This window comes from Cygnus atratus, chromosome 2 (genome assembly GCF_013377495.2).
Source record: "Cygnus atratus isolate AKBS03 ecotype Queensland, Australia chromosome 2, CAtr_DNAZoo_HiC_assembly, whole genome shotgun sequence".
NCBI classification, from domain to species: domain Eukaryota; kingdom Metazoa; phylum Chordata; class Aves; order Anseriformes; family Anatidae; genus Cygnus; species Cygnus atratus.
The window spans coordinates 47,721,788-47,747,739 of record NC_066363.1 but is presented as its reverse complement, the minus strand read 5'-3'; the positions used below and the strand labels follow the sequence as shown (position 1 = coordinate 47,747,739).

Below are 25,952 nucleotides of genomic sequence, written 5' to 3'. Positions count from 1 at the left end.
TATCTCTGCGTGTGTGTCTGCATGTTTCTGGGATACATACTCAGCTTTGCTACCAGCTAAACCTGCAAGGGATATGTTCTCAGCTTTGCTACCAGCTTACCCTCCGAAGGGGTAAGTGGCAGCTGCATCCCCAAACCTGGGCAGAGATCCCAGGTCCCCAGCCACCCAACTGGGCACCAGTGTCTGGACATGAGCAGTCCTGGGCCTGAGTGGCTGGAGGAGGCAGCTGTGTTCTCATTGCTCTTTACCTCCCTTAACATAACATGATCAGGTCAGGAAATACTTGAGCAAATTGGACACACCTAAATCCACGTGCACTGATGAGAGTCCATGAGTGTTGAGGGAACTGGCAGATGCCATTTTAATGCCACTCTCAGTCTTTGATTGAGCACTGTAACCAAGAGAAGTGCCTGAAGGCTGGAGGAAAGCAAATGTCACTTCTGTCTTCAAGAATGGCAAGAAGGAGGACACAGGCAACTACATGATGGTCAGCCTCACCTCATTCCCCAGGAAGGTGATGGAGCAGCTAATCCTGGAAACCATTTCCAAGCACAGGAAAAACAGGAAGATCATCAGCAGTGAGCATGCATTTACCCAAGGGGAAGGCATGCTTGACTAACTTCATAAGCTTCTGTGATGACATGACCAGCCCGATGGATGAGGAGAGAGAATGTGATTTAACATTCATTCTGTAAATACTCGGAGGTGTCTGCATTAACTCCTAGTTCGATCAGCTTTTATTTTCCCACCAATTATGTATTTTTTCAGAAATAAATGCAACATTGTTCATCACACACACACAAACAAAAATCACTGTAGAAATGATGAAAACCTCCTTGCTGGACAATTCAGATCTGAAGTGAGTAACGCAGTTACGGAGTTGCTGTAGTTCTGTCCTATCTTTTCAAATTTTGTTTAAGAAAGTGTAAAAAGCTGCTACAGTACTTTAGACCATCAGTGATTTATTTTTCCTCTGAGAATGCGGCCTTCAAATTTTAAGCATGTTCAGATTTATACTGAAACAAACAAACAAACAAACAAAAACATTGTTTTGCTCTTATCTTATCTGAGCCAGGAAATTGCCATGCGGGTATGATTCATATCTCACAATAGGTATATGTTTTAGTAAAAGTACATCTGGGAAAAAAAAAAGAAAGCAAAAACTATACATGCACAATCAAAGGTCTGATTTTAAGAGGAGGTCACATTAACAGTATTTTGAGTTCAGCCAACTGTTGTCTGTTAAAAATAAATGTAGTTCTATGCAGTGATATATCGCATACTATAGCACTCTAGTAAAAATTCAAAACTTTTTCAAATAAGTGTTTTTACTTTAGTACCATTGCACTGCAATAATTGATAGCTTGTTTCAATTTCAATCAAAACATATTTTTTTTCAGCTGAGAAAACATGCGTGTGTTGTATACCTTTCCTGTAATTGCATATGGATGAACAGTAAAGACAGTACAAAAAAAAATAATTCAATCCATGTGTATTTAACCACATTCACAGCTAATCTGAGAAAGACGAAATATTTACTTGTTGAGTGAGTAGCAGGAAAGGGTTAGATTCATGCATGCACACACACATACAAACACTCAAAATGGCACTAGTACTGTGAAGCATTCATAGTAGATGAAATACAGATGTAGTTGTTCCTTGTATCAAGTCAAGATCTATGTTGTTTTGACAGAATGTTAAAAAAAAAGAACTGGAATAGCTTGTGAAAAACAGAAGACTGAGCATCTTTGTCCCTCTCAGAAAAAAAAAAAAAAAAAAAAAGGAAAAGGATCATATTCACAGAAGTGATGCAGTGTATCAAGTCAGTACACAGCTAACCAAAGTGGGATGGCAGAAATAAAGATCCATGAAGAGACACTGTTCCCTCACACCTCATTCTATGATGCAGGCATTGGGCTGACAAGGAGTATTACTGAGCCTGATCAATGGATACTTTGATGTTAGGAATTCCAAATATGAGAGAACTCCTAGAAAGGCTCTAAATTTTGCATATTTTTCCCTCATTTTCTTCACCAGTAGATACTTTGCACCATATACATTGCTGCACAATAATTTAACAAACTACTAGACATTAGTTTTGGTTGTTCATGACAGTCGTTTGACTCTTGAAGACAGGCTTTCCAGTGAAACAACAATACTGAACCAGAAATATTCTGTGGGAGAGAAACACAGGGACAAACACGTTTAAATTAACATTAGCAAGAAAAAATGTACACTGCAATGCATAGTTAACTATGACTGTGTTCGTTGTCAAATTATGACAACAAACATATTATGATGCAATATATACCTATAATGGTGGGAAAAAAAGGACTTGATGCATACTATCACCTATTTAGCTTCTTGAGACCGTCAAGAAAGAGACAATAATATATCCAGAAAAATTACATAGCTCCTTTCCAACCTGACAAACAGATCTGATTTCCTCCTCAAGCATGTGCACTGACTACTTCTAATCACCTTGTTCTTACTGGCTCTGGAAGTGTCTTCCAGGATGATGTACTCCATCACATTCCCAGGGACTGATGTGAGTTGATCAGTGCACAGTTTCCTGGTCCACAGACATCCTAATCCTTGATCTTTTTTTTTTTTCCTTTTTTTTTTTTTTTTCAGTCCTCAGGAATATCTCCTGATCACCAGAATCTTTCAAAGATTATCAAGAGTCATAGAATAGAATCATTGAATCATAGAATCATTAAGGTTGGAAAAGACCTCCAAGATCATCTGGTCCAACCATCCCCCTATCACCGTCACCCACTAAACCATGTCCCTAAGCACCACATCCGACCTTTCCACCTTTCCTTAAACACCCCTGGGGATGGTGACTCCACCACCTCCCTGGGCAACCCATTCCAATGCCCGACTACTCTTTCTGAGAAGAAATGTCTCCTAATTTCCAATTTAAGCCTCTCCTGGTGCAACTTGAGGCCATTCCCTCTAGTCCTATCACTAGTTATCTGTGAGAAGAGGCTGACCCCCAGCTCCCCACACCTTCCTTTCAGGTAGCTGTAGAGAACAATAAGGTCTCCCATGAACCTCCTTTTCTACAGGCTAAACAAACCCAGTTCCCTCAGGGGCTTCTCATAACACCTATGTACCAGACCCTTCACCAGTTTTGTAGCCCTTGTCTGGGCATGCTCCAGGGCCTTAATGTCCTTCTTGTAGCAAGGAGCCCAAAACTGAACACAGTACTCAAGATGTGGCCTCAATAGAACTGAGTATAGGGGGACGATTACTTCGCTGGTCCTGCTGGCTACACTATTCCTGATACAAGCCAGGATGCCGTTGGCCTTCTTGGCCACCTGAATACATTGCCAGCTCATGTTCAGGTGAGCATCGACCAATACCCTCAGATCCTTTTCTTCTGCACAGCTGTCGAGCCACTCTGCCCCAAACCTGTAGCATTGCATGGGGTTGTTGTGACCAAAGTGCAGGACCCTGCACTTAGCCATGTTGAACCTCATCCCACTGGCCTCTGCCCATTGATCCAACCTGTCCAGATCCCTCTACAAGGCCTTCCTACCCTCCGGCAGATTGACACTCCCCCCAACTTGGTGTTATCTGCAAACATCCTACCACAATGATATCAACCATCTTGTTCCCTAACTTGATCCTCCTCAGCAGAGGGTAAATCTTCATTGCTCCAGTTTCCCACTGGTTTCAGGGGCTCAGTTTCCTATAGGCAAATCCTACTGATTTAAGTAAAAGGTGAGGCAAAGGAGGCATTGAATATTCTAGTTATTTCCATGCTTCTGTTAACAGATCCCTTACCCCATTCAGCAGCAGGTCCATATTTTCCCTAGTTTTCCTTTTCCTGTTGGTACACCTATAGAAGCCTTCCTTGTTGTCCTTCACCTCCACTGCTAGATTCAATTCCAGATGGATTTTGTCTTTCCTGACCTCATCACTGCACACTCAGACAGTATCTCTATATTCCTGCTATGTCAGGAAACCCTGTTTCCACTTCTTTTATATTTTCGTAGAATTATAGAATGGCTTGGGTTGCAAGCAACCTTAAAGACCATCCAATTCCAACCCCCCTGCCACAGGTAGGGGTGCCACCCACTAGATCAGGTCACCCAGGGCCTCATCCAACCTGGCCTTAAACACCATCAAGGGATGGGACATCCCACAACAGGGCAACCTATCCCAATGCCTCACCACCCCCTGAGTGAAGAAGGTGGTAAGGAATTTATCCCTCCTAACATCTAATCTAAATCTTTTTTTTTTTTTTTTCATTTAAAAATATTGCCCCTTGTCCTGTCATTGTCTGCCTGAGAAACAAGTAGCTCTCCACCTCTTTTTTAAGCCCCATTTTAAATACTGAAAAGCTTCAATGAGGTCTCCCCAGAGCCTTCTCTTCTTCAGGTTTAACATCCCCAGCCTCAGCCTTTCTCTCAACCTTTCTTTATAAGAGGGGTGTTCCAGCACTCTGATCAACTTTGTGACCCCTTGTGGCCCTTCGTGGCTCTTCTTTTACTCTTTGAGTTTAGTCAGAGGAAATGGCACCTTAGATGTATCAGTGGTTCAATACCACATTGGCTTATGTTCTGAAAATGTTTTTCACTAAAACCCAGTTAGCTATTCAGAATATCTGTGAAACATAGCTGGTGCTTATAGGAAACTTTGAAGCATATCTTGAAACAATATCCTTTTCTCACAAGAGACATTAACTTACTCATCAGCAGGCAGTACAAATTGAAATTATTTCTAGGTGGGTTCTGTACTCATGAGTTAGGTAATGTATATCTCTTGTTAAAAAGGGAATTGGATATTAGATGCTATGAGAAATGACCATATAATATAATGCCCTCCTAGTCACTGACCACCAAAAAAGTACATTGAAATTCAGAAGTTATATTTAGCTTTCCAAAGAAGTAGAGTCAGGCATCTTGACTATGTATGGAACATAATGATTTCACAGTTCGGAGAAAGATATGTCACGAATAGGACTGGAAGATAATATTAACTGAGCAGTTTTAAATTACTGTATTAGGAACTAAACACAACAGAAAGTGGATTCAGTGCCAGTAGTGGAGATAGCCCAGGAGTCATAAGATCCTGGAGATTCCCAGGCATAGAATGAACTGGCTGGAATCCCTTCATATTGATATTCTACCTTATATACTGAAGATTAAGCCAAAGACAATAACTAATGGTACAGCTTCAAATCTCATCACTGAATCACCATTTCACAGAATCACAGAATCACAGAATCACAGAATTGTAGGGGTTGGAAAGGTCCTCAGGAGATCATCGGGTCCAACGCCCCTGCCAAAGCAGGTTCCCTAGAGCAGGTTGCCCAGGTGGTCATCCAGATGGGCCTTGAATATCTCCAGAGAAGGAGACTCCACAACCTCCCTAGGCAGCCTGTCCCAGTGCTCCGTCACCCTCACCGTGAAGTTCTTTCGCATGTTGGTGCGGAACTTCCTGTGCTCCATTTTTTGGCCATTGCCCCTTGTCCTATCCCCACAAACCACTGAAAAGAGGTTGGCCAAATCCCTCTGTCTCCCACACTTAAGATATTTGTAAACATTAATAAGATCCCCTCTCAGTCTTCTTTTCTCAAGGCTGAACAGACCCAGGTCTCTCAGCCTTTCCTCACAGGGAAGATGCTCCAGGCCCCGTATCATCTTTGTTGCCCTCCTCTGGACTCTTTCCAGGAGATCCCTGTCTTGTTTGTACTGGGGAGCCTAGATCTGGACACAGTATTCCAGGTGAGGCCTGACCAGGGCAGAGTAGAGGGGGAGGATCACCTCCCTTGACCTGCTGGCCACACTCCTTTTAATGCACGCCAGGATCCCATTGGCCTTCTTGGCCACCAGGGCACACTGATGGCTCATGGTCAACCTGTCGTCCACCAGGACCCCCAGGTCCTTCTCCGCAGAGCTCTTCTCCAGCAGGTCATCCCCCAGCCTGTACTGATACATGCGCTTGTTCCTTCCTAGGTGCAGAACTCTATACTTGCTCTTGCTAAACTTCATTTGGTTTCTTCCTGCCCCCATTTCCAGCTTCGGACTTCTGGCCATTGACTGTTTGGAACTGAACATGCTTGAGTGCCTCCAGAAAATACCGATTCTTCTCAGAACCCCTAAAAAAATTGATTCAGACCTTGGTTCTTCTCTATTTGGACTGTAAGATAGATATCTGTTTAAAACACTGCAGTTTCTTTGCATATTCAGCCCTGCCTGTTGCTTTTTCCAAGGCTTTCTTCCAGATGCTAACCTGAATAATACATCTGTTGTTTCACACTCCTCATCCACAAATTAAAACACGCACATTAAAACACATACATTAAAATTAGAGTTTACCAATTTTACTCATTCTTTGGAATAATTCTACCTGCACTCTAGTTTACTTTCTGCAGTGTCTGTGACTTTCCACATTTGAGAACAAGACCTACTAGAGATTACATTTTTCAAGTATCTCTAGACAAAATGAATGCCTTTTTTTTTTCAAGTAGTTAACTTCATGTAGAAAATCACTTCATATTTCACGGAAAGGAGCATTGCATCCACTTGCCCAGTCACTTCCTGGCCCTCATGGAAAAAGAAACAAGAATTTTTTGTTCAAAGAATACTTCTCCATTAAACAGTCTAAGTTGAGATCATCATGCATATGATCAACTGTGGTGGGTTGATCCTGGTTGGGCGATAGGTGTTCACCAACCTGCTCTCTCACTCCTTCTCATCAGGACAACATGGAGGATAACATATGCTGAAAAACTTGTGGTTTGAGGTAAGTACAGGAAGATCACTCACGAGCTATCATCACAGGCAAAACAGATTAATCTTAAGGAAGATTAATTTAATTTATTGATAATTGATAAGGCAGTGAGAACTTGAAAAAAAAAAAAAGGGGGGGGGGGGGTAGGGTGGGGAATGGGAGATGTCACAGAATCACACAGAATCACAGAATGTTAGGGATTGGAAGGGACCTTGAAAGATCATCCAGTCCAAACCCCCTGCCAGAGCAGGAACGCCTAGATCATGACACACAGGAATGTCCATTCACAACACTTTTCCCCTGCTTCTCCTTCCCCTGCTCCAGCCAGGGAGGTTCTCTCATGGATGCAGCTCTTCATGAACTACTCCAATGTGGGCCCTTCCCATGGGCTGAAGTTCTTCAAAAACTGCTCTGGCATAGGTCTTTTCCATGGGGTGCAGTTCTTCAGAAACAGACTGCTCCAGTGTGGGTCCCCCATGGGCCACAGTTTCTGCCTGTCAGTTTCACAGACAACCTGCTCCAGCGTGGGCTCCTCTCCACAGGCTACAGCTCCCTTCAGGACATATCCACCTATTGTGGCATGGTGTCCTCTGTGGGTTGCAGTGTGAGTATCTGCTCTGATGTGGTACACCATGGGCTGCAGGGGGACAACCATCATTGCCACAGTCCTCTCCATGGGCTGCAGGGGAACCCCTTCTCTGGGGCCTGGAGCACCTCCTCTTTCCTTACTGACCTTGATGTTTGCAGAGTTGTTTCTCTCACAGTTTTCTTCCCTCTCACAGCTGCTGCATGGCATTTTCCAGCCTTTATTAAATATATTATCTTTGAGGTGCAACAAGTGCTGCTCATTGTCTCAGCTTTGGCCCGTGGTGGGCCCCTTTTGGAGCCAGCAGAAACTGGCTCTATCCAACAAGACAGGCAGCTCTTGGTGTCTTCTCACAGAGGCCACCCCTGCAGCATTTCCTCCCTGTTCCCTGCTCCCCACTCCCAACCCACTACCAAAATCTTGCCATGAAAACCCAATACGCCATCAGGCCACAGAGATCTCACATGGACTTGTATGTCCTGTAATACTCTCTGCATCATTCTGCAAATGCTTCCAGAACAGACAGAAAAAATTAATAAGAAGCAAAAATACTTCAGTGTGGGGTGGACAACACTACGGCTTTCACCTACTTAAATATAAAGTTCTGTGTATGTGCTGTTTTTTGATGAACAGAACTGCTCACATGCATTATTTTTCTCAACTTTTTCCTATATTAAAACCTGAGTTATGACTTATGGAAATGAAATAAATATATGGCTATTTTCCTCAAGAATTAAAATCTACTTAAACTTCCATAGATCTCTGGAATGTTGGTTTTTTTATTTTTTTATTTTTTTTAGCTAAGGATCTCTCACCTACCTGTGGTGCATTCTAGGTCCATAGTAGCTCAGAAGACACTGATATAAGCAGAGAAAAACAGAATCTATATCCCATATAGAACAGCTTTACGTGTGATGGAACATGCTCTGTATGGCTGTAGTACAAATATGGGACAGCAAAACGCAAAATGCACTGCCTGCTGTATTAGTCATATGCCTAATCTAACCAATGAGACATACAAAGCACTAAAAAGAATCAGCTTAATTGTGTGGATAGAATCCACCACAGACAAAATCAATGACTAACTTTTGTTTCTAAACTGGTGGCAACTGTGTGTGTTGGCTAAATGAGACTAGATTGTTTGGTGAGCTAGAAATAGACAAACAGAAACCCTCTCTTAAATAGATAACATTAATGACATCTAAAACAAACCAGACAGATTTCACCAAATAGTAAAATTCAGTGTCTTTCTAGCAAAGGCACACTGAACAGGCAACGCCACTGCATGAATTTGATCAAATGTGAAATACCACTTCAAAAACAAAAACAAAAACAAAAAAAAAATCAATCCACATCTCACACAGAAAAGGAAAGAGGAAGAAATCACAGCCAAAGGGGCAGGCAAACTTCAAAGCAAGTGCTTGACTTGGAAAATGCATGTTACAATAAGAAGCAAGTTCTTTGGAACCCTTTGAATATCCCAGGCATGAATAGTGCAATCAGTAACTTAGTATACAGAGGAAATAAAGGAATTGTCTCAAGGGGAGAAAAAAGAACTCATATTACCCTTTGAATTTATCTTAATTAAGTGAATCTTGGGAGCACATATATGGATACTAGTTAAAGGGAATACAACTTTTAACTCTGTTGGCAAGTTAAGTCCTTGCATCTATGCATCTTTTCAAGCATGTGCCAACTAGCATTCTACCAGAGCAGAGATGCAAACACAAGCTTATCAGGTAGTCTGAATTCAGACACGATACAGCTACCCCAAATCTCATGTACATCCAGGATCAAGACTTTTTTCTCCCCCTCATCCTTGCTCCCACACTTGACTGGGAAAGCTCACAAACTAGAGTCCTGTAAATTCTGCCAAGGACATTAAAATATTAGATATGAACTGTCTTATGATACCTGAAAACCAAAGTTAGAATGACAACAGGAAAAGCAGAAGAGAGTCCCCAAAATTTTAACCTAAGGACCTGTTATGATTTTACCCAAACCAGCACTACGTCTACAGCTTCAGGTTCAGGCAGGAAACATGGTTACATTGCCTTTCTCCTGGCATTCCCAAATTGCTGATCCTTACTACCCCTTCATTTTTTAGAGTTTGGTAATGGAATCCATTTATATTGCCATGATGCTTACTATGATAACTACTCTGGCCCCCTCATTAACCCTTCATGAAGTTCACAATGGGAAGACTTACCCATGTTCTCCTTTACTTCATGAAGATGATAGGATGATAGGCAAGACAGCGTTCTAGGACAGATAGAAGATAGAGGAAAAATGTAAGCCTGTGCAAACCCCTCTCTGGCTTTCCACCTCTTACCATCTGACTCAAATTTGTAAACTTCTAAATTTCTATTTCCTTTCCTTTCCTTTCCTTTCCTTTCCTTTCCTTTCCTTTCCTTTCCTTTCCTTTCCTTTCCTTTCCTTTCCTTTCCTTTCCTTTCCTTTCTTTTCCTTTCTTTTCTTTTCTTTTCTTTTCTTTTCTTTTCTTTTCTTTTCTTTTCTTTTCTTTTCTTTTCTCTTTTTTCTTTTTTCTTTTCTTTTCTTTTCTTTTCTTTTCTTTTCTTTTCTTTTCTTTTCTTTTCTTTTCTTTTGTCTTTTCTTTTCTTTTCTTTTCTTTTCTTTTCTTTTCTTTTCTTTTCTTTTCTTTTCTTTTCTTTTCTTTTCTTTTCTTTCCCTTCCCTTCCCTTCCCTTCCCTTCCCTTCCCTTCCCTTCCCTTCCCTTCCCTTCCCTTCCCTTCCCTTCCCTTCCCTTCCCTTCCCTTCCCTTCCCTTCCCTTCCCTTCCCTTCCCTTCCCTTCCCTTCCCTTCCCTTCCCTTCCCTTCCCTTCCCCTTTCTTCTTTCCTTTCCTTTCCTTTCCTTTCCTTTCCTTTCCTTTCCTTTCCTTTCCTTTCCTTTCCTTTCCTTTCCTTTCCTTTCCTTTCCTTTCCTTTCCTTTCCTTTCCTTTCCTTTCCTTTCCTTTCCTTTCCTTTCCTTTCCTTTCCTTTCCTTTCCTTTCCTTCTTTTCTCATTTCTTTTTTTTTCTTTTTTTTTTTTTTTTTTCCCTTACCAGAATGTTGTAAGTTTACTTGTCAGGAAACAGCATTCCCCATTGGACTAGACCAATAGAGACCTGGTAAACTGGCAACTTTTTTTTGTCCTTTTCCTGACACTTTTTTGAGGATCCATCAAACAAAGAGGGATAAGATCTGGAGGAGTAGCATCAGGAGGATATTACATGCTATCTGCACATCGAAGTTTGCTTTTCATGCCCATGCAGATGGAAGCACAAGCCTTGGATTTCACTGGTAGAACTTGCATCTATCATGACAGAGAGATCTAAGGTCTCCCCCATCCACCTCAGAGATATTGAACAGGATCAAGCATTCAACAGAGAGCTGTATTACAGGGATAAACTGAAATGAATTTTAGCCTAGATTAGTGGTTATCGGGAGGGGGGATGGGGCAGAAGAGCACCATGGACACCAAGAACAACCCTAGACTCATTGCTCAAACACTCCCTGATATGAAACGTGCATGTCCGGGAAAGGGCTGTGTAGGACTCCCAGACTTGCCCAAAGAGGCAAGGACTAAGCTTTAAAAATCCTGATGCTAGAGCATCTGTGTGTGCACCCACCATCTGAGAACCTGAAGAGGACAAGTCACTGCAGGATCCACGGGTGGTGATATATCTCTACATATCTCTCTCTCCATCTCTATATTTCTTTTTGTTTATTTGGAACATATGTGCTTTTGCCAAGCCCCTAACAACTCCTCAGCAAATTATCAGTAAAAATTTAACCTTGTTGAAACCCTGGAAGACTTCTATTGTCTTGCCCTCCAACCCAAAGATTTCGAACAAACCTATCTCCTCCCAAGTCGAGCAGGAAGAGACGAATACACAACACAAGATCATCAGGACTGGGCATTGTCCCTAGTGTATAAGAAATAAATTGCAGTTAAAAGATCTTTAATTGAAGTGATGTTTGTTAGCAAGTACTACAAGATGTACTTTCTCAGCAAAAGAAGTCTTTCAAACACCATTTATTGGCAAATGAAATGTTAAATTCTATTTAGATCATGGAAACAACTGCTTACTGCAGGCCTCCTGTGTTACCAGGATGCCTTCAGAGAGGAAATGAAGATAGCCATTACAACACTATATCCCCACCAGCTAGTTTTCCCTTCAGAGGCCTCAAGAAAGACCAAAAAATCTTCTGCTGCCTGGTAGAATAGCTTAGCAAACATAGAGTTTATTGTCCTGGAGAATTAACATGTAGAAGGTAGTGTACTGAGAACTAATCCATTTAGAAAAGTGACAAAATGGAACAAATTTACTAAACCAAATTTGCTCTACTGGTCATAGAGATGACCCAGCTGAACAAACTGATTTTCTACAGTAAATTAGCTATGTTCTGCATGGAAAGGTTTTTTAATGACTATGAAATCAGGTTCAACTCTGCATTAAGAACATGCACAACAGCTATTAACAGCCTGTAGATGTCTCTGAAAAATATTCAGTGTCTTCTTCAGTTTAAATTCAAGTGCAATGATGCCCAAATGCTTAGTCAGGAACAAGAGTGTAGAGCGTCGACTAAATTATCTTTACAAAACACTGTGCTCCACACAGAACAGAATTACAGTAACCGTGCTCCTTCTTAGAAAAGAATACACTGTCACTGCATAAGTCAGTGTGATTTTACACATGTAACGCAATGCAAAGCACATATAGTAATTACTTGATAGAAACAAGCTTTTAAATGTATACACATACTTTAACTATATATATACTAATTTACACTCATTGTGTCAGTTCATCCTGGAAAGAAATGCAAGCCAGCTGCTTGTATGAATCATCCCAGTTGATTAACAGCCAATGGAAGTCAATAATTCAGTGTTCCTCCATTAAACTCAGCAGTTCAAAAGTGCAAAGTTTATGTCAACAGCTTAATGACAGCCATTCCATGTTCAGAGAGCCAAGGAAAGAGACAAATATTTACTTTATGTAAACTATTGTTGAGCATATTATTTAAGGCAACAAAATGTAATTCAGCTTGGCTAATAATAAAACCAAAAGATGTCAGTTAGAAATTTGTAAAGCTTGTTTTAGAGACCATAAATATAATACAAACCGTGGAAATGCATACATTTAAGCAATTTGTCTTATTTATTTTACAAAAAAAGGCTTGCACTGATTCGAATGAAAAGAACTGAGCAGCACTGATACCTGCACAGACAGCCTGGAAGAGTAAATATGAATTTTGAAAGAGCCTAGAGCAAGTCATAAGGAGGACCCTATCATTCAAACTTCAGCAGGGTTAGGATTCAGATTTTATAACTTTAGTTCTGTTCACAGTCTAGCATGTGAAGCACCAGTACAGGCTGGGGGCTGACCTGCTGGAGAGCAGCTCTGCAGAGAGGGACCTGGGAGTCCTGCAGGACAGCAGGCTAACCATGAGTCTGCAACGTGACTTTGTGGCCAAGAAGGCCAATGGTATCCTGGGCTGCGTTCAGGAGAGTGTGGCCAGCGGGTCAAGGGAGGTGATCCTCCCCCTCTACTCAGCCCTGGTGAGGCTACACCTGGAGTCTTGTGTCCAGTTCTGGGCTCTCCAGTCTATGTCCCCAAGTTCGATGTCTCCCCAGTTCTATGTCCCCAAGAGGGACATAGAACTGCTGGAGTGAGTTCAGATGAGGGCTATGAAGATGATTAGAGGACTGGAGCACCTGTCGTATGAGGACAGGCTGAGAGAACTGGGCCTGTTTAGCCTGGAAAAGAGAAGACTGAGGGGAGACCTCATCAATGCATATAAATATCTGAGGGGAGGGTGCTGAGAGGATGGAGCCGGTCTCTTTTCAGTTGTGCCCAGCAACAGGACAAGAGGCAACAGGCACAAACTGAAGCACAGGAAGTTCCACCTGAATATGAGGGGGCACTTCTTTCCTGTGAGGGTGACAGAATACTGTAACAGTTTGCCCATAGAGGTTGTGGAGTCTCTTTCTCTGGAGATATTCAAAACCCATCTGGATGCCATCCTGCGCAATGTGCTCTAGGTGATCCTACTTGGCAGGGGGGTTGGACTAGATGATCTTCAGAGGTCCCTTCCAACCTTAGCCATTCTGTGATTCTGTGTTCAGAACTGTGTTCTGAGCACCTTCTATTCACTAACTTAATTCGTGTCTGAAGGTCCGAAGCAATGTACAGAAAGCAGACATGGGTAATCAAGGTAAATCAAGATACATGGACAGGTATAATTAAAGGCTAAGTACTTGCACCACACGGTGATACCAGATAGAGTAAGACAGACTATTTTTTTTATGCACAGATAGATACATGCTTAATTGTCATTTTGAACAAAGGAGAAATGATGAGACTATTCATTGAGTCACCAACGTATCTTTAAGCCTCATACACAAACAAAAGAAGAACAGGGTACTACACTTGCATAGTTTTCATGAACACATAAGAAAAACTGCAAAACCTCTCTGTAGCTCAAATGACACTGTACCTGGGTGAAAAAGAAGAAAAAGAGAGAGATATACAATGCTAGCTGCAATAAAAGGGACTGAAATCTTCCAACAAAGTTAGTCAAAATTCAGAATGCTAACTCACGGGAACTAATGAGATTTCAGAACTCCTCTTTGTTTTCATTCAGCACGATTCAAGTATTTTTAAAGAATTTTCATGAAATAATTACCAAGTTGCATCAATTTGCAGAACATACAACAGAATTTTAAAATTATGCATATTTCATTTTTTTTTTTCATTCTGTCACAACACATAACTTGATTTACAAATTGCATGGGAGATATCTATCTTAATTTTAATAAGTTAAACAGATGTCCTTTCAGCCATCGATTCATTAGAGAGAGAGATAGAAGAGGTTAGCCAACAAAAATGCAGCACAGTAATATTCAGTAGGCTGGAGAATCCTGGGAAGCAGCAACCTTAAAGGAGACAGTGACAAAAATGAATATTGGATAAAGCACAAGTTTAACAGCAAAAAGCTGAAAGACCAGAATGTCATTTCCTCTCCCTGTACCTCCAAACATTTTAATCTTTACTGAATTTATTTCTGTGCACTCTATCACTAAATGAAACTATGGGAAAAGAAATAGAGGTTATTTCTGCAGTGGTTAGATTATAAGTTGTGAAGTATATACCTCTAGACTATTTGGTAGTGACAAGGAGTATTTATATCTTTCATATAGTTGCAGCACCAGAAAGAAAGGTTTTGTTCCTATTTCCAGCACTCAACACCTATTTCAGGAGATGAAAGCATTTAAACCAAGCATCAGGAAAAAAATAAGCATCAGTTCTCTCCAGTCCAGACATCACGCACTGTACTATCATTCATCAGCTCAAGCAAAACATATCATATGATGCAACATATTTATCTCCATAGTTTATGCAATATATTGTATTTCTGTCACTATTCAGTCATACATTAAAATTTTCCTTTTTTTAATAGCTTGTTACAGCTTCTTACCTTATCTGTAATATTTCCCATATGCACTTGCAGCATTTATTTACTGAGATAACTAGCTGGAGCTTTGGCTCTTAAACATACCATCTATTCAGTGGCAGTGTCAGATAAAACAAAACAAAACAAAACAAAACCACAATCTGAGTGGTATTGAATTCTTCATGAACAACATCTATTTCGTTTCGATTAGTTCTAATGCTCCGACCATATAGTTGTCTAGTGGTTATTTACATAACAAATTCACAGTCTATTTCTCTCTGAATGTAGTCAATAAAGTGTTTTTGTTATAAGAATCGTTGTCTATAGTGGAAGAGTAATATATGAAGCTTTTTCACCTTTTTCAAAATTGCATGCAGACTTTTAAACCAGTGATCTCTCTCAAACTGAAATTTAAGGCTATCTCTTCTAGAGTTGCCAAAGGATTTTGCTCTGTTACAAGAAAAAATATGTGATCTGCAATTATAGAAAGACTGAAAAGCAACAAAGGCTAGGCTGATAAAACCAAATATTTAACTCAAGAGATCTGAAAATCACAATTTGTATAGACACTTATCAGGAGAAATCTCTGTGCACCTTAACAAGCATTACATTTGTGTCTTTGCACTCACACTGTGCCTGGCGCGTTCCGTTATCTCCAGAATGACATACACCTCTATCCTTGTTACTTTCTGCTACCTTTTCCTCACCTGATACATCCAAGAACATCCACTAGTCTCCACTTTGAAGTGCTTTCTGATGATTATTACACTCTGAAGCAATATTGAGAGAGTTGTCATGATAGGCTACCTTACAGCTGCAGACCAATGTATTTATTTTCTCTTTTCCAGAATGAATGGCAATTTAAGCTCTTAACTTGCAGCAGCTTCCCTATATGACATGAAGAACAAAAGCAGCAGAGAAAATGAAAAGCTGAAATGTAGAGTCTTTCTATATTGAGAAAGCTTATCTTAAAATTAACCCTTACTCTCAATTTATAGATGTGATTTGGAGAAGTCTTACCTTCTATGATCTCAGCTGCTGAACCTGCATGGATTGACAAGCCTAAGAGCAGAAGCAGCAAGTCCCAGGTCCACCAGGCATGCCTGGAGCAGGTGTGCCAAAAAAAAAAAAAAAAAAAAAAAAAAAAGGGTCAGGGGGAACAATAAGAAAAAAGAGGAAAATACAGAAGCACAAGGATAATAATAGTAATAATAATGATATTTAGAAGTGAGAGTTCTTACCATGACAGCATTTTTTGAAAGTCAGTTGGAAGATGTAAAGTGGGGAAGAAGATCAGTGAACATGAGTTTTATACTTCTGAAAATAAGAAGTTAATGAAAACTGGAGCCTGCTGTTTCTCCTCCAACGTTCAGACACAAGTGGAACAAAGGCAGCTCTCAGGCTCTCTGTGTGACTCACTGCAATTCAGTGCTCCAGCTCTGAAATCTGACTCCACATAGATTTTCCTGTCAGACCACAGCCTAAAAGTTCCTACTTTATTTATTGGTGGACAGCCCTTGCTGCTGTACATCATCCCAATGGTGTTATTCTCTGGTCCTGCCTTAAACTACTGTTTACCCTGACAGACAGCAGCATAGCTTTTTCTCTGATTTTAGAAAACGCATAGATAAAGGAAGTAACACCATTCCTTCTCCCACACGTATGACACTGTTCATGCAGATGGTCTACATGAAATGCTGCTGAAAGTGCTATTAATTTTGTCTGGATACTTTAACGTGGATGTGTGACCAATGCTGCATATTTTTAACACTGCTGGATAAAAGACAGCAAAGCAAAGCATGTTCTTGACCTCTGCATTCCATTAGTCTTAAATTTCTGAATATAAATAGTTTATTAACCCACTCCTGTAGGACTTTGAGATTTCCTGACTTTCTAATGTTCATTTATAGTCTTAAGAATCACAGAATATTAACAGGTCTTCTATGTCTGCTAGCTATACCTTGCTCCCAACATGCACAGTGATGTTTGTACGTATCCACTCCATTTTAATTTTGCTACTTGTCTCTTATTTTAAACACAGCAGGAGCCATTGGAATGAGGACATAAGTGCTTTCCTTCTGTACTCTTTCCAGCTCTCTTCATTTAAGCTGGAGTTTTCCTGCTGATTAAAAACCTCTATTTTCCAGGCAGAAGTTTTGTTTACCTTCCTCAGCTCTGTCAACCGATTGCATTCCTTAACATCTGAAATGGATGCCTACAATTCTTCTGTTACAGTTCTTACTTGTTCACTAAGTTAGTCTGGCTGGGTGTTCGTATATTTCTGACCATCTCTGTGTTAAGCATATTATTTTTCCTCCTGACTCTGCAATACAAATTTATTAGCTGCACACTTTTAGCCTCTATAATCACAATACTTAAGAATTGTAAGAATACTCTTGTGCAAGATTAGTACTAGAGAAGCAGTATGCTCTGAAGCCAGAGTGAGTTAAGAACCAAGCTAGAAGAGAACAAAAGATTTCTGTTTGGTCCAGAACACAGGTAAGTGTTTGGTATTAATATGCTGCTGCAACGAGGTCCACTGCTCAGTTATGACTTTCATAAAGAAGTCCCTTGTGTTTTTTTTTTTTTTTACTTTGAACTTGGGTCCTGCTGATGTTCTTTGATGCCTTCAATTTCTGTATTGAATAAGGATTGCCTGTTCACTGTCACATCTGTTTTTTCCATGCTTTTTGTGATTTCAGAAACCTCTTTCATATGCCTCTTTCACTTGTCTCTGTACTGAGGAGTATGAACTTACTTGGTCATTTCTTGTTCTACAATCATCCTGTATCTCCAGTCATCTTTTTAGTCTTTCTCAGAGTTTCTTCTGTTCTAGTACATCATTTTTGATCTTTGGTGGAGATGGAGCATAAATGCACGATACAAATAAACTCAAGATTTCTCTAGTGACATAACAATGTTTTTTATATTTTTCCTGATAACTGCCATACTTTCTTGACTGCAGTTGTGACAGTGTTTTCATGGAACTCTCGTAAGCCTAACAATTTACTCCTGGAAGGTAATTTTCATGTGATTAAGATTCGTCTTCTCTCTTTCAATAAATTTCAATAAATTGATAACAAATGGTAGAAATGAATTTAATCTGCCATTTTATTTTCCCGTGACTTACACTTAGAAGATCCTTTTGTAATTCTTTGCAGTCTGCCCTTGTTCTTATTAAAACAACAAAGCCAAAACTCATCATCAGCAAACCTAACTGCACAGCAAACAGTTATGTAACTGCTTGCCCTTACTAGATTAGTCGGGCAATGCATATATCTGTGGAATTGCATCGGTGACCATTCTCTAGTACAAGGACTAGAGAACTTGTACAAGGACTGACAATATATTCCTCACCCTTTTATCCCTCCTTTAACCAACTGTTCATACATAAATCTTACTTCTTGTGCCGTGGCTTCCTGAAAAGATGCTGTCAATCCCCCTGAGTACATCATTTAAGTGATGTCACGCTACATAGTAGCATGTAGCCGAGGTCGGCTGCTTTGAGGCTGGTGCAGCCGCAGCCACAGCCACAGCGCCCGACCATGAGTTACAGGGGGGGATTTCGAGCCCTTGCTTTGCCAGGGGAGGCCTGGGACAGGGTGCAGGGGCTCTGCACCAAGTATTGTCAATCTGCCCACATATTGTCAATCACCCACATAACGTGGTGTCCACTAGGCAGAGAGCTCGCTCCAAAAAGACTGTGGCGACCCAGATGGAGGGCCTGCCAAGAGACGCGGCAGTTCAGGCCTCTGGCTGCAGGGAGTGCCTGAGCCTGCCACTGCCAGGGGAGGGCAGCGGGGAGACCGCCTGTTCTCAGGTGGAAGGTCTGTTCACCATGGTGGCTGAGCTCAAGGAGGAGGTGGAGAGACTAAGGAGCATCAGGGCTTGTGAGCAGGAGATTGCCTGGTGGACTAACTCCCTGGCATGCCAGGGCACCAGGGGGATGCCCCCCAGAGGGTGGTGGAGCCCCTGCCCTTTTGCTGTCAGACAGAGGGAGGGGACCAAAAAGAGGGTTGGAAGCGAGTCCCACTTCAGCATCACAGGCAACCTCCTCCGTACCTACCTCCCTTCCCCAGGTGCCCCTCCATAACAGGTTTGAGGCCCTGGATCTTAAAGGAGAGGTAGGCGAGGATGTGGTGGAAGGTCTGCCTATGAGGTCACGTAGGAAGAGGCAGTTGACACCACGCCTCAAGACTGCCTCCGAAAAGAAAGAAAGAAGGGTAACTGTAGTAGGAGATTCCCTTCTGAGAGGAACAGAGGGCCCGATATGCAGAGTTGACCCTTATCATAGGAAAGTCTGCAGTCTACCTGAAGCCTCAAATCAAGGATATCACCAGGACACTCCCCTACCAAGTGCACTTGACAGACTACTATCCACTACTGATCTTCCAGATAGGTGGGGAGGAAGCTGAATCCCATAGTCTGAGGGAAATGAAGAAAGACTTCAAGGCGTTGGGGCAGTTGGTGAAAGAGTCTGGGCGCAAGTTATTTTCCCTCCTTCCATTCTGGGGTGATGACGTGGGACAGAATAGAAGGATCCAGTCCATAAACGCTTGGCTACTTGACTGGTGCAACAGGCAGGGCTTTGGGTTCTTTAATAATGTCTGCTTTTATAAGACACCAGGCCTGACAGTAATACATAGGAAAGGTTTATCTCACAGGGGTGAAAGGGTTCTGGGACAGGAATTAGCAGGGTTCATTTGGACAGCTTTAATCTAGATCTGAAGGTGGATGGGGTTGTAGCTGGGCTTGCCCCAGTGGGGCAGTGCTCTAGCAGTGATGAAGACAGAGAGGCCTCCCACCCCCCTATGGTGAAATCGGCATGCTCAGCTCGCACCTTGAAGTGCCTGTACACCAATGCATGCAGTAAGGGGAATAAGCAGGAGGAGTTAGAAATCCGTGTTCAGTCAGGAGATTACAATCTGGTGGCAGTTACAGAGACATGGTGGGACAGCTCCATGACTGGAATGTAGTCATGAATAGGTATGTCCTTCTCAGGAAAGACAGGCTAGCAAGGCGAGGTGGCGGAGTTGCTCTTTATGTGAGAGAGAAACTACATGTATTGAGTACTGTCCAGGGGCGTGGTTAGTAGACAGAGGTTCTCCTTCCCCTCTGCTCTGCCCTGGTGAGACTCAAAGCCTGCCTGAATGCGTTCCTGTGTGACCTGATCTAGGTGTTCCTGCTCTGGCAGGGGGATTGAACTAGCTGATCTTTCAAGGTTCCTTCCAATCCCTAACATTCTGTGTGATTCTGTAATTCTGTGATACAGAGTGTACCAGTTCATCCAGATGCACTGAATGCTTGCCCAGAGAACTTGTGGATGCCCCATCCCTGGAAGTGTTTAAGGTCAGGTTGGATGAGGCTTTGAGGATGGATGAGGCCTCATCTAGTGGTAGATGTCCCTGCCCATGGCTGGGCGTTCGAATTAGATGATCTTTAAGGTCTTTTCCAACCCATTCTGTGATTCTATGAATGACCCCTTGATTTTGACTAGCATCAGCTTACTGCTGCTAATCATTTACTTTCACAGTGGTTTGATAATACACATTTTTCTACTCTGAAAGAGTAGTTAGGCATTGGAATGGGTTGCCCAGGGAGGTGGTGGAGTCACCATCCCTGGAGGTGTTTAAGGAAAGGTTGGATGTGATGCTTAGGGACATGGTTTAGTGGATGATATTGGCAGTAGGGTGATGGTTGGACCAGATGATCTTGGAGGTCTTTTCTAACCTTTATGATTCTATGATGATTCTATGATTTATAAGCATAACAATTTGCTTCAATAATCCACTCTTCTGCTTTTTCCCTGTTTTAAACGAGGCACATCTGGGGAAAAAAAAAAAAAAAAAACACCACCTTTATAGATGTCATTTTTAATATGGACATATGAAGTAATAAGAGATTACATTTATGTAATTTAAGTCTGTATTATACCCTGAAATGGGTTCAAACTACTGTTACAGAGACAAGGAATTGTGGCATTTTCTAGCCCTTTAGCACTTCATTTCACATAATACGAATATTTCTGCTTCCTCTACCCCTCTCTCACAGTATTATAAAAAAGCACTGAAAAAAAAAGTAATATCTTTCACATGGTTGGCATTGGCTGGTAAAGAAATCAAAAAGGACTCAGGGACCTGAAGCTTGCAATAGAAACCCTAGAAAGAAAGGGATCTCCCATTAATACTTACATTGGAAGGTAATTTTTTGAAAGGATGAGACCAGGTCTGCTGGGCACATGGATGGGTTTGAAGGGAATCAGACTACTGTTGAGGATGGATGACTAGCACAAAGAAAAGGGTGCAAAAAGGAGAATAAGCCTGGGACAAGAAATTGGGAAAAAATGAGGGCAAAGCTAAGGAGAGCACTGAATGCTAGTCAGAAGACAAAAGGACAGGGGAGTCTGGAAATGTGATCTGTCATTAGGTGACCAGGGAAGCAAGAATAAATATTCAGACCTATATTTCCCCTCTAAAGTCTCTGTCTCAGTCTTTCACTAGGCAGCGTTACTAGGAGGTAAACACTGTGCTCAGAATGAGAAAGTTGTGGAATAGAAATAGGGTAGGTAAGGGCAACTGGACCAGAGACACAGACAGAAAAAATATTTAAAAGGGATATGTTAAAAAAAAAAAAAGACTCACGGTAGTAGAAGAGTATGCATCTATTAAAACATTCCTTTACTTCCTCCTGCCAAAGCTTCAATTAGAATCCAAAATGTCTGCAACCTGTCACGCTTCTGCTATAAGCAAGCATCCATGAAACCTACTAGCAAAGTGTGTCTCATTGATTGTGCAATACTCTAATAGTTGCAGTAGTATACACTACACATTAAGATATTTTAACACTTCTGATGGCACACTCAAGTGTCAGTATGCCCCCATTAAATTTTAATTTTGTGTTCTAAAGCACAAAAACACTAGAGCTGTTAACTAATTCTGTGACAACTTATAAAATGGCCACAAAAACTGCCATTTCCAGAAATGGCTGAACTCTTTCTGATGAAGTTCGTGTTACTGGCATGAGACAAAAAGTCAAAATGCAAAATGGTCAGTGTTCAGAAACTGAACAAGCAATTTAAATTATTCAACACTGTGGGGGAGATAACTGTAAAACTGAGCATAAGTAGATATTCTTCCTGTAGTTTAACCTCACTTGCATGTTAACACTGACCCTATTTGTTATATTAAATTAATTTATCGTTAGCAGAAGGGTACATAATTTTAAAGCATACTCAGGAAGTAAGTCTTAGCTATATTAAGGACGTGTGGCACTGAAAGACTCTATTCAGACTAAATGTCATACATTCCTTTTCTGTGAATAAACCCAGAAAGAATTATATGCAGCAGTTTCACTGTCTGTCTCCATGTTCAGCTGAGCTGAAGAAATATTTTCTCCTATACACACACACACAGAGGATATAGAAAGTAAAACACTTCACGAGAATGCCTCTCCACATTCTGTTTAAGCTAACTTGACTCAAATATTTTCCTTTAAAAAATATTTATAGAACTCAAACCAATGAGTAACTTCTCCAACTACTTTTTACACTGCCTTGAGATAAACTCATAAAAAACATGTTCTACAAGGGACAAATCTCTTGTCCCACTAATTTATATGAAGCAGGGTTTTTCAGAGAAGTAAAACACTGCTTTATAAGCCAACCACTAGGTGATGTAAATGCCACCATTATTGCCTTAAATGTCTACTTCGTAAATCATCTTTATAACATGGACAGGACCGATAATGCACCTTCACTGGCAAAAGGAATACAAATATTTAGCTTTAGCAAATTTTTAGCAACCAGGTCAAAAACCTGGCCTTATTGAAAAAGGTTGTCTACAAAAGCTGCCTACAGTGTGAGGATTTTGCTCAATATACTTTTCCTTAAATATATGTTTAGATCACTATAATGACCAGGATGAGACATGGTATTTGTACCATCTGTTTTTTAGATGAAGACATGGTAGCAAAGAACACAGCAACTTTTTTTTTTTCTTTTTTTTTTTTTTTCTAGATCTAGTTGTGATACTCAGAATCTTCTTTAAGGGCAAAGAGACAGAACACCTTGTAAATAAAACCAAGAATTTTGTGAGAGGTGGAATCTGCCTCATGAACAGGGGCAAACGCAACATTGCCAGCAGGGTGGCTGATCTGGACAGAAAGGCTTTAAACTAGGAATGACATGGGATGAATAGAATTACAAAGAGTCGGAGATCTGTGTGCAGTTGCAGAATTATGATCTTGTTGGGATCACAGAGATGTGGTGGTATGGTTTCGGGTCATTCCTGTAGCCAGCAGGTTGAGGGAGGTGATCCTTCCTCTCTATTCAACACTGGGAAGGCTGCACCGGGAGTACTGTATCCAGATCTGGGCAAGAGAGATATGGACATTCTGGAAAGAGTCCAAAGAAGGGCCAGAAAGATGATGAGGGGATGGGACCATCTCTCCTATGAGGAGAGGTTGAGAGAGCTGGGACTGTTCAGCTTGGAGAAGAGAAGGCGAAGGGAGGGTGCAAAGAAAATTGACAGGGCAAGAGGTAATGGGTATAACCTGAAACACAAGAGGTGCCATCAGGAAGCGCATCTTTAGTCTGTGGGTGACAGAGCACTGGTACAGGTAGCCCAGAGAAGTTGTGGAGTCTCCCTCCTTGGAGACACTCAAAAGCTCTCTGGACATGGTTGTGGACAAGTGGATCTAGGTGTCCCTTCTTGAGCAGGGAGGTTGGACCAGATGGCCTTCAGACATCTCCTCCCACCATAACCATTCTGTAGTTCAGTGATTGTTAGTATAAAGGAACATTTAGCAGTCTAATTCAAGGATCATTATTAGTACCCAATTAGTTAACACAGATTATGATAATGACAACAACAACAATAATAATAAAGCAGCTAGAGTATTTATATACAGGAAAAGCTGCAATAATATCAATAATACAATCAAAAATTTAACACCCATGCTTCTGAACTTCCACCCCTTTTCTACTGTTATGCTCCCCAAAATAACAGGTTCATGTCACCTAGCCTTAAGGCTAATGGGACTTAAAGAATAAGTATACTTTCAAAGCAGTCACCACTTTAATAAAACATGACAGTTTTTTGTCTTAATTTGCACTTTTCAGTTTGATTTTTTTTTTCTTATTTTAATTCAGCCAACGGCTTCTTTTAAGCAACATGCATGCTCACCAAAGCATGGTGGTCATAGGTTTGCTGCCAGTGTAATTCCAGTCATTTCCCTTTGTATCTTTTTTTCTAATGCATCCATAGATCTTCCCAAAATAGATTTATGAGGAAGAAAAATTTGACAGTATTTCCTTCTAAACAATATTTAGGGGGCTATAAGAAAGCACGCCCACTTGAAGAAGTCACGTTAACTACAGCTGCCACAAATAGTGAACAATTCAGAGGATAATCAAGGCAGCCACATGCTGGCTCTGACTCTTCAGCACACCCCAGGTGCAAGGACTGAATGGATGGTTTCTAGAGCACCTTCAAATAACTGTTATGTAGGTTAGGATCTTTCTCCCAAACAGCAGCATGGGGTTTTAGGAGCAGAAATGGCAAAAACATGAAAGGGTACATCAATGATGGAAGGTGGACATGGCTGTTTAAATGGTTACAGTTCACATCAAGAACACCTCTGTGAGAGATTCCAACCATCCTCATGCACGAGTTGAGATAAACACTAACTTCTGAGTGCAAAGAAAGCAACCATTGGAGGATCCAGGGAGAGCTGCAGAGTGCAGCCCAGAGCCAGGTATTATGAGCTTAATGCACCTCTCTAGGGGCAGGTGAAGTTCTTCAGTTTCTTTCTCTGCCTGAATGGCAACATAGGAATGGGGATGAGGAGATAAGAGGGCCGGGCAGTAAGGAACAGAAACCAAGGCTTACATGGCATATGTCAAGCTTGAATACATGCTCAACCGTAGTCAAGAGCCTTGTTGAGGACAAACACAAGACAAATGAGTCAAATCTTTTGATGAACCACAAAGGATTTGTAATGTATTAGCAGGGATAGACTTGGCCTGGTAGGTCTGTCAGGACACATGTAGATGGGTACTTGGTTGCAGCCAGTTACTGACCCACAGTCAGTCTGTCTAGAGAGCTAACTCTGACAGTTAGCAAGTGCATCTCTAAACTCACAAGAATGTATTCAATGTACTCAAGTGTTACTACATAGGGCATGCCACTGGGTAGAGAGGCATTCTACACCTGTTTGTGGAGGAATTAAAGCAAAAAGAAAGAGCAGCAGAAAATATTACAGGATGTTCTTCAAAGTAAAATAAACTTTTTTGTAGCTGACACAAGTAGGATGATAGGCATGATGGCCTCAGTTTAGTTGGTAGTCATTAATTAGACAATTTAAGTAAGAAGACCTGCCTTTTTTGAGTATCAATTCTCATTTCAATGAGAATATGGAAAAAGAAATTCAAGAGATAAAAGTCAAATTTATTAGCTCATTATCAAACAAAAAACTACTGTTAGAGAGAAGAGATTCTTTGAAACATAGTACCTGAATTTTGGGTAAATGCGTACCTCTAAAAAGCATTTGACAGCAACAGAAACAGAAGAAATGGAAAATCTGTTACCGAGAATTATTTTCTTTAGTTTATCACCTGTCAAAGAACTTGAAAAATAAGGACAGAAAATGAACAGCTTGGTCTGGCACCATGTTTTAGCAGATAAATGCATTTTTCACTCTTAGCCAAGTATGCCTGTTTCTCTTTCATCAATATATTTTTGGAAAATGCATTCCAAGTTACAGACTGCTTTCATGCAATTTTGTGAATGGCTCTCCGTCTCTTCGCCACAGTAAATTCTGTTCTGCATGTTGCTTGTCTTCAGCATGCTGGTTACGACTTTTCAGATCATTTTCTGGTTGCAGCCTCTGGAATGTCAATTCCTGAACAGACTTTCATCCTGAATAGGATGAGGCAGCATATACTAAAAATGAAATTACACAGGTTTTGTAGCCTGCTAATTAAGGGAGCGGGGAAAAAAAGAAAAGCCAGGCATTTAAGTACCACAAATGTGAAACACATAATTCCAGCTGGAAAGTTTATGCTTCATGTGACTCTTAAAGAAATAAACATATTACACATTTGCTTGAACTTTTTTTTTTTTTTTCCAAAATTTAAAATACAATTATTTAAGGTAAAGTAAGCTT

At 41.0% G+C, this 25,952-nt stretch overlaps 1 protein-coding gene across 1 annotated transcript in view; it reads right to left on the bottom strand.

The window, feature by feature from the left end:
• The window catches only part of COL15A1 (collagen type XV alpha 1 chain), a 127,661-nt gene extending 106,197 nt beyond the window's left edge, over positions 1 to 21,464 (bottom strand). The window contains exons 1-3 of the mRNA XM_035549763.2: positions 21,431 to 21,464; positions 16,031 to 16,235; positions 15,810 to 15,892 (exon numbers count right to left, since the gene is read on the bottom strand). Of these exons, the coding sequence (XP_035405656.1) occupies positions 15,810 to 15,892; positions 16,031 to 16,041 (94 nt within the window). The 5' untranslated portion in view covers positions 16,042 to 16,235; positions 21,431 to 21,464. The remainder of the gene's footprint in view (positions 1 to 15,809; positions 15,893 to 16,030; positions 16,236 to 21,430) is intronic.
• Between the last annotated feature and the right edge of the window lie 4,488 nt (positions 21,465 to 25,952).